The sequence below is a fragment of the Geospiza fortis genome, unplaced genomic scaffold, assembly GCF_000277835.1.
Source record: "Geospiza fortis unplaced genomic scaffold, GeoFor_1.0 scaffold27, whole genome shotgun sequence".
NCBI lineage: Eukaryota > Metazoa > Chordata > Aves > Passeriformes > Thraupidae > Geospiza > Geospiza fortis.
Window position 1 is genome coordinate 4,453,822 of NW_005054329.1, and position 8,287 is coordinate 4,462,108.

At 44.4% G+C, this 8,287-nt stretch overlaps 1 protein-coding gene across 1 annotated transcript in view; it reads right to left on the bottom strand.

Annotated features, from left to right (window-relative positions):
* Positions 1 to 8,287, bottom strand: part of POMT1 (protein O-mannosyltransferase 1) — a 12,606-nt gene that overhangs the window by 859 nt on the left and 3,460 nt on the right. The window contains exons 6-19 of the mRNA XM_031057255.1: positions 7,711 to 7,822; positions 7,170 to 7,235; positions 6,954 to 7,047; positions 6,358 to 6,513; positions 5,656 to 5,786; positions 5,337 to 5,432; positions 3,885 to 3,977; positions 2,815 to 2,911; positions 2,634 to 2,726; positions 2,012 to 2,132; positions 1,672 to 1,769; positions 1,047 to 1,160; positions 443 to 569; positions 176 to 360 (exon numbers count right to left, since the gene is read on the bottom strand). Of these exons, the coding sequence (XP_030913115.1) occupies positions 176 to 360; positions 443 to 569; positions 1,047 to 1,160; positions 1,672 to 1,769; positions 2,012 to 2,132; positions 2,634 to 2,726; positions 2,815 to 2,911; positions 3,885 to 3,977; positions 5,337 to 5,432; positions 5,656 to 5,786; positions 6,358 to 6,513; positions 6,954 to 7,047; positions 7,170 to 7,235; positions 7,711 to 7,822 (1,583 nt within the window). The remainder of the gene's footprint in view (positions 1 to 175; positions 361 to 442; positions 570 to 1,046; positions 1,161 to 1,671; positions 1,770 to 2,011; positions 2,133 to 2,633; positions 2,727 to 2,814; positions 2,912 to 3,884; positions 3,978 to 5,336; positions 5,433 to 5,655; positions 5,787 to 6,357; positions 6,514 to 6,953; positions 7,048 to 7,169; positions 7,236 to 7,710; positions 7,823 to 8,287) is intronic.

Here is an 8,287-nt window from a genome sequence, read left to right on the forward strand (position 1 = left end):
CAAAAGACCTGTGCCTGGCCTGGCTTCCCTAAAGGCAAATGACAGAGTTTGGCCACTGCTGGAAACATCACTACTGGAAAAACCACTGCTTTCCCTGCAGCATTTTACCCAGGAGACAGCCCTGGAGAAAGAACTGTGCCAGTCCTCCTGTTCAAGAGAACTATTCTGCTGAAGGCAAATACCTGCAGAGGTGATCTCTGAGATGCTGCAGTACCACAGGAATCAGGAGAATCTGGAATGTGACAGCAGGCAGGTAGTGGTACAGGAAAAGTGTTTTCTCCATCAGGAAGAAGGGCAGGTAATTCACAGCCCAGCCTCCACCACAGATGCCTCCTGCTGCCATCCAGAGCTGCCAGGCATCTGCAGGAGACAGGAGATGGCATCTGAGAGCAGAGCAAGGCACAAGGCTCCACCTAGACACACACACACAGTGCAGCCAGACCTTCAGGGATGTCGTAGATCTTCCTCCTTCGCCGCAGCAAGTACCACAGGGACAGACACAGGTAAACCAGAGCAGCAGCATTAGCTGAAGCCCAGGTGGCAACATTCCCAAGGAGGTGGATCTGGGCCTGCAGGAGAGATCATGGTCTATGCCAGAAGCAGGAACATGCTGGGGTTCTTTTAGGTAAGTTTAAATATTACCTACACAAACTTGCTAAATTAAGCTCCAGAATGAGCCTGCCTAGTAACCTGGAACAAAGCTGGTTGATAAACTTTGCTGTTTTAGGACTCTTGTGTAATGGAAAGCATTTAAAGGATGCTATTGGAGATGAACTCATCTTCTAAATGAAATCAATAGTGGAAACTATTAAACTGCAATTTACCTTTAAAAAAGGCACAAGCAAACATGATTTAATTAAAAGCAACTACTGTCAAAGCAATATCTCATGCTAAAACAAATACCTCACCCCTCATGGAAAATATATTAATACAGGAAAAGTCCTTAGCTGGAAGCTGCAGCTCTGCTCTGACTCCTGCTCCTGGGGCTCGTATCTGAGTTGTTCTGCTTTCTCAACAGTTTCACAGCTACTGCCTCTTGTACTTACCCCCGAGGTGGGGTGGAGCCAGTAGGCAATATTGGTGTCCATTGTGATCCAGTCCAGGGCAGAGGAGCTGTACTTATGTTCTGTGTCTTCATTTTTTAACGTGAGTATTTTCCACTAGAAAATAAAAAGGTAAGCAGAAGGCTTTCAGCATTGGAACAACAGGTGGGACAGCAGGCATGGGTGAACAGCTCCATAGGAAAGATGTTAAGTTCCTAAGCTGGGAGTGGAGAAATATTTTACATCTCATATGGATACTGATCAATACAATTGTTTTATTTTGTTATTAATAATGCACTTTCCTTAATGGGTTTCTACAAAGATAGTAAGGGGCATCAACACTACTCCCTGCATGTACCACACATTGCAGTTCAGTTTCAGGCAGCTTCTGGGTGCCCAAGCAATTTTCCTCCCCCTTTTTTGTTACACAATCACTTGGGTATTCATTACTGGACAGCCCAGGTCTTTAATGCCCTTATAAGTGCATTCAGAAACATTTTTTTACAGTGAGGAAGCCAAACTATCAGCAAGGATTAAACAATGAATTCTCAGGCTCAGAGTCTGCAGAAATGCTCAGGTTCCTGCTCTGCAGCAGAAGGAAAAATGAAGGGAATAACAAGACACTCACCTGCAATTCTGTGAACTTTGCCATGAAGCTGAGGTTTTTACTGATGTCCATCTGTGTGGGAGAATGCAGTTCCACTTCCCTCTCTTTTTGCTCCTGGCCTGGAAGAAAACAGCAAAGCTCAGAAATAACCACAGAACAGGCAGAAAGCTAGAAAGGGGAGAGAGCACACAGGCTCCTCACTCTCCCAGGAGCCCTTCTCCAAAACATCCAAGTGCAACAGCACTTGAAGGGACTTTGTAAGGATTCTGACTCCATGGTAGAGCCAACTGAACACACACACAGTACCACCTTCCCACCACCATGAAGTGAAACCTGCTCCAGGAACATGGCTGAGACATACTTTTGCCATATCTGTGCTCTTCCACATTCCACAGCATGCTCTGGTGGTAGCCTTTGGACAGCTTCTCTCCAACCACCTCCAGCTGCCGGTATCCCCACTCAGGCAGAGATGCTCCACTGAGCTAAAAGACAAAGACCACTGTGAACTTGTAAACTCAAAGTTCTACCAATCTGAACTTCAGGATGGAAGAAGTTCTCAGGCTTTGCCTGAGCACTGGATGACAGCAAGGGACTGCCAGGAAGTGTGTGAAGAGTCACCATGCAAAACTGTCTCAATAAATGCTACAGCCATAAAATCAGTGATTCTGGCAAACTTTGTGAAGAAAAAGATCCTTAATTATTCCAGCTGCTCTCACAGGCACATAGACTCAGCATCAGTTTGTAAGCCCCAGTTGGGTAGAGTGGTCACAGCCTCTTGAGAAGCAGGACAGCTTTGATACTGAAAGGGATGAAGTACCAGTGTGACAACCCAAAACATGCTCTTTTGTCACACTGAGCAATTGTTTCTTTTAATTTACTTGGTTATTCGTTATAGTGGTGTAGCTATTTTGGAGTAGAGTTTTTGAGAGTACAAGAACTGCATGAAGCAAAAACTACAGGCAAATAAACATAACCCCACTTGCCTTTAGCACTGCAGAGGTGTTCACGTGAACAAACCTCACTTCTGACAGAATTGTCTTCCACACATCTGTGTCAGACTCACGATTTACAATTTCCTACAACAGAAAGATGATTGTGATCCATGTGGTCTCAGCTGTTTCTGCTGGAGCATGATCAGCTCCTCCCCTCCCTCTGACCACTCACCACTCTCCAGAGGTTCTGTGCTGGCATGGAGATGTTATAATCAATATAGCAGGAAACTTCTTGGGAGTGGGGGCTAAGAGGAGCAGCAACATCATGCCTAGAAGACAAATAAAGGAAGGTCCTCTACCACCATTTCCCAAATACATATAAAAAGCAAACCCATATGGAATTGGCTTAGACTGGATTCATTAATAAAGCAAAAAGTAACTAATTTATTGGGATAGCACTGTTTACTCTGAGAGAGAGCATTCCCCACAACCAAGAGCTGCCAGGAACAGGCTCAGAGGAAGCCAATGCAGATGCCTGTGATGCCAGGCTGAAGAACAAGCACTGATTGTGACAAACAGAGACGCTGTTCACTGGGGTTTCCAATAATGAACAAATTAGATTTGGAAGGGACATAGCAAAAACCCAAGCTCAGAACAACCCCCTTCCTAATCTGAGTGATATTCAAGTACACACAGATGCCCTTTGGTAAGCAGTCAGGAGGCAACTTCATACTGCAGGCTTTCAAAACAGGAAAGAATCTCTGGCAATCAGCCAAAGCATTCCAGATTCTCCAGTACATCCTCCTAACACATCCTTCAGGTAGGAGCATGTCAGTGGAGTTGGATTTGGGTTAAGTCACACAAAATACTGAATACCTGCACCTGTCCAGAGTGGGGGCAATGAAAGGGTGAGGATGAGGACTGACAGAGGGGACTCTGTATTTAGGAATCTGCAGAACTACCATGAAATGTGAACAACTGTAAAATTCTCTAAAGGCCACTAGTAGGGAAGAACAGAAGCAGTAAGCAACTATTAAGAAGTTTGTGATTAGGATCAAATCCCACTGCCAAGTCAATCAGAAAAAATAAATAAGCATACAGCATCCTTCTTCTGGGCCACAGGGATGGCATATGGAGCTAACCACATGAGGTCCCTCCAAGGCACACTGGTGTAAAAATCCACAAATAACAGGCAGTTTATGGCATATCTGAATGCAAGGTCACTAAGTGGTTATTCTGAGAGCCAACCCAGCAGAATGAGGCAGCAGGCTTGGCAGAGCAGAGCAGGAGGAAAGGACTTACGTGTTGAGGTAGCGAGTTGTGATGCCATGGACCAGCTGCACGATGTGCCCGTGCCTGACGGGCCGTGGGGGGTTACTCACCACCAGCTGCTGCCTGGGGAAGGAACACCCAACAGCAAATGGTTAAATTGGAAATGCTTAAATTATATGCATCTTTATATAGACCACAACCTTGTCATGACCAAGTTGTTAGGTCAAAAAGCTGCAGGCGGGGACAGAAATTTAGGCAAGAAAATGAGAAATTAAAGCAATATATAGGTTGTACCAGAATGGAAGCAAAGCTCATCAAGGCAAAGGTGAGTTAAGGGCAGAATGAGTCAGAGGATCAGTAATGGGATACTGACACTCCAGGCATTAGGTCAGTGGTCTGAATCCAGGTCAGTCAGGAGTGAATTAAGGTTATTACTGTCACACAGCTGTTTGGTGGCTCATGTGAAACACTGAGTGCTTCACTGAGTCTGATGGGTGCTGCATGACAGCTGGTGTCACTTTGGCAGAATTATAGGAGAAATCACTGGCTTTTGCACCATTTAAACTCTCAGCTGGCTTCTGGAAAAGGCCATGGCAAGGGGGAACTGCAAGTCACTGAACTGCTGCCTGTATTTTACTGTTCCATAGAAGAACTTCACATCCTCCAATGCTCATAGGAGTCTTCTGAGTTTGAAGAATTTTAAGAATATATTTGGGGTCTGTGGTTCTGTTAGATAGCGCAACTATCTTGCACTAGTGCAAAACTTGAAAGGTTTGCACTATGGACAAACTTTCCCAACATGGATATGACTTCTAATGACACACAGTCCTTCTGACAGGACTCTTTATACAGTTCTCAGAACAACATAAGAAACCTACAAAAGCAACTTTTTTGATCAATATGGAATTATGTCACTCAAAGGCTTTTACTGACAAAACAAGGACAGAGAGTCCTGCTCTGCACTGACAGTGACAATGGCAAAACACTTCAGCACACACCAGGCCCCAGGTACAGGCACCATTTGGAATCCTTCCCTATGTGGCAGATCTTACAGCTCATTCCACACTTCTAATACAAAGAACTACTCATTTTTCAAAAGTGTTTTCTACTCTTTTCTGAGACTCATTCAAGTTTGATAAAACTCATCAAGACACTCTAACACCATGGCTCACACTTCAAAAAGCAGAGCTTCCCTTTCATGCAAAACCCCTGAAGAATCTCCAGTGGTCCTGTGAGTCTTTCAAGTTCCACTTGTGCACAGCATAGCCCATGTTCTGGCAGGAGCAGTTTAGAGAGGATTTTAGAGTCCTCAGTAATGCTTTTACCACATTGAGAAGGATTGTGCAAAGAGCTGCAAACACTTGCTGAGATCACACCAGGCTTCTGCACCCATAAGCAGAGAAGAGTTATGTCCAATCCAATCCAAGCCCTCGTTGGGTTTTGGAAGCATATAGGTTGAATTTAAATCTCTTGCATACTCACATTCCAGGATCTTTGACAATCCACCAGTTGTTCACATCCTTGAAGGGATAGCAGGTCACCTGCTGCTGATGGGAACTCCCTCGGCCATTCTCATACCTGCACAGGGAGTAACAAAACCCCCCAGAGGTGTAAAGGCACAACTCTGTGCTCTCCAGTGCCAGCAGCACAAGCCAGCACCATATCACTGATCATTCCCACAGAGCACGGGGACTCTGAAGGATCAATGAAAACACCGCCAGCACCCAAACTGCTACAGTTGGACTGGCAGGTGAAGAAGCAGAGCTGACCCTCCCCACAGAGACCCAGGCAGACTCCTCACCTGATGGGGTAAGTGTTGGTGTGAGAGTGGAGCCAGCACTGCATGGGCTTGCCCAGCACGTTCCTCAGGGTGATCTGAGAGCCGTAGGCCACCTCTAAGGGCTGACCCTGGGTGATTCGAGCCAGCCCACCCTGAGAAGGGCAAGGACAGGGGAAGTACAAAAGAGAAACAACCCAGAGGCTGTTTAAATTCTATTGAGTCATATCCCACCTCAACACAGCAGTATCTTCACACAGTGCCTTCTCATTTGGTTTTATCTACTAAAATCAAGTCTTGCAGCACCATACTCAATAGCTCGTAAATACACCAACACCTAAAAACCTAAAATACTGCAGGGTCTCAGGAAATATCCGTAAAGCCACGTTCTAAAAGACAGCTAAGCACTCCTATAGTACACCATGTCACCGTGTGAGAGTTCTGTACTGTATCTACTTCTGTGGAGTTTCCTGTAGGAAGGGACAAACCTCCAGCAGAAGACTGAATATATTGCTCTTGCTTCATTGGGAAAAGGTTTTCATCTGTTATTAGGATTTCAGTCATTATTGCTTCACCTTAAAGCAGTACTACAGCAGCAAAATAGTTAAATGACATAAAAAGGGCAAAATATGCAGGATCAAAGGAACAGGATTAAACAGCATCTAATAGTGAACATTTTCCCCTCTTGTCTCTAATAAATCATTTCCAAGACCACATTTGCTTTACCTCTAAGCTGGCTTGGAAAGCACTTGTCATGATCTGGTCGTGAGGCCCAGAGCGATAGAGCAAAGCCAAGTGAACGTAGAAGAAGGAGAGGTACAGCCCCATGGGGATGATGATGAGGGCCAGACCCCGGGCAAGAAAATGGCACACCAAGGAAACCTGGAAAAACAGAGAAAGCTCACTGGATTCATGCTCTAGATATAAAAAATTCCAGAGCACTTAGCTTTATTTGTTTGTCTTTTCTAAGTTTTCTCCACTGTTCTTATTCAGCTGTAATTTTGTGGACAACTGGGTAACTTCCAGCAAGGATCTGAAGTGGAGCTGGCAGGAGTGTGTGAGACAAGTGCATGTGCTGAGTCACACATCACCAAGAAATGGAAAACAGCAGAAAAGACAGTCACACACACATATTTTTGTTAAACTTAATTCCATCTTCCTCAGCAACTGAGTTGGGAACTGTACTATGACAGGAGTGTTTCCAGACAAGACAAGGAATTTTAGACAAAAACCAGCTACAGACTGCACTGTTATCTGTGGGCTTCAAAGGCTCCTGCAATGAAAAGTGACAAATAATATATTTTGCATGCTGTTCTACGTACATTTGACAAGTTCTGGTCTCCTATCATGTGCCAGAAGTGGAGTCCTGCAGTGGCCAAGAGCAGCATATAGGTAAACAGGCCCATATACTTCACTCTGAAAGTGCATAAAAAATGAACATGGTTAAAAACTACACAATTACCTAATACAAGATATAAATATTCTAACATTCTCTTCAACAGTAGGCATTAAAGTCCAGGTAAGACACCATCACTTACCCAACTGCACAAGAACAGGCTACTCCAGTCAGCAGGAGCCAAAACCACCAGCTTCCAGAAAAGGCACTTAAAGATAAATGTATTAAATCACTTGCTAGGCTCGATTTAAAGATAATTTTACTTTACTAAGGATTACTTCATCTTCTGCAAGGATCAGAGAACAAAAGAGACAAATATCTCTAAATTCAGTGCCTGTAAACAGTTACAAAGGAGAATTAAGTGACCTGCTATCATCAGTGTTCCTGTGCACAGAAGGAAACCTTCCAGTAAAAAATCTGGGTGGGCAAAGAAATGCTCCCAAGAGATTTTATTTCTATTTTAAAATTTAAAAAGACAACCCTGCTGGCAGTAAAAGCAGTCTTTAACACTGCTCAGGAGAAAAATTCTGGGGCAGCCACATGAGAGGGTGAAGCATTGGATTTTACAGACAGGTGAAGCGAATTTCAGAATGGTTAAGAGGCATAGAAAAACACAGTCTGTGACAAAAAAAATAAAGTCACCATGAGAATATGCAAAAGGGTAGGAGACCATCCAGCTTTACCTGTGCTTTTGCAAATTGTAGAACTTCAGGTAGGACAAAACTGCAAGCAGGATAAAAAAAATCAGTATTGATTCCAGAAGCATGAACCTTGATTGAGTGATCAGAGAGTTTTCTGTTGGAAAGAGAGACAGACACAAAATTAGAGAAACTTGTCTATAGGCAAGTGCTACCTCAGACAATCACACTGTTACCCAACAGAAGGACCTTCCCTTTTAGGAACAGGCAGCTCCTACTGCCTGTAATGGGCAGTGCTGGGTTTAGAGGGACAAAAACCTTCCAGCAGCAGCAAATTACATGGACATAACTGTTTCCAAGACAAAGAGGTGGGCAAGCAGTGAAGTCTATCAGGAGGCAGATAAAGCTGCTGCAGTTCCTACAAAGGCAAAGAAGATTAGTCCTGGGAAATCCAGAGAGGTGCTTCTCAAAGCAGAGAGTCCAGGCAGCAAGCACAGCAAGCAATGAGCACCACAACAGATCTGCAGGAAAGGGAGATGCAATGAGCCAGAATCAGAGAAGCTGGTAGCTAGGAGAGGTTTCTCTTATCAGGCTGCTAAAGAGCTGCTGAGAGGCTCTTTCC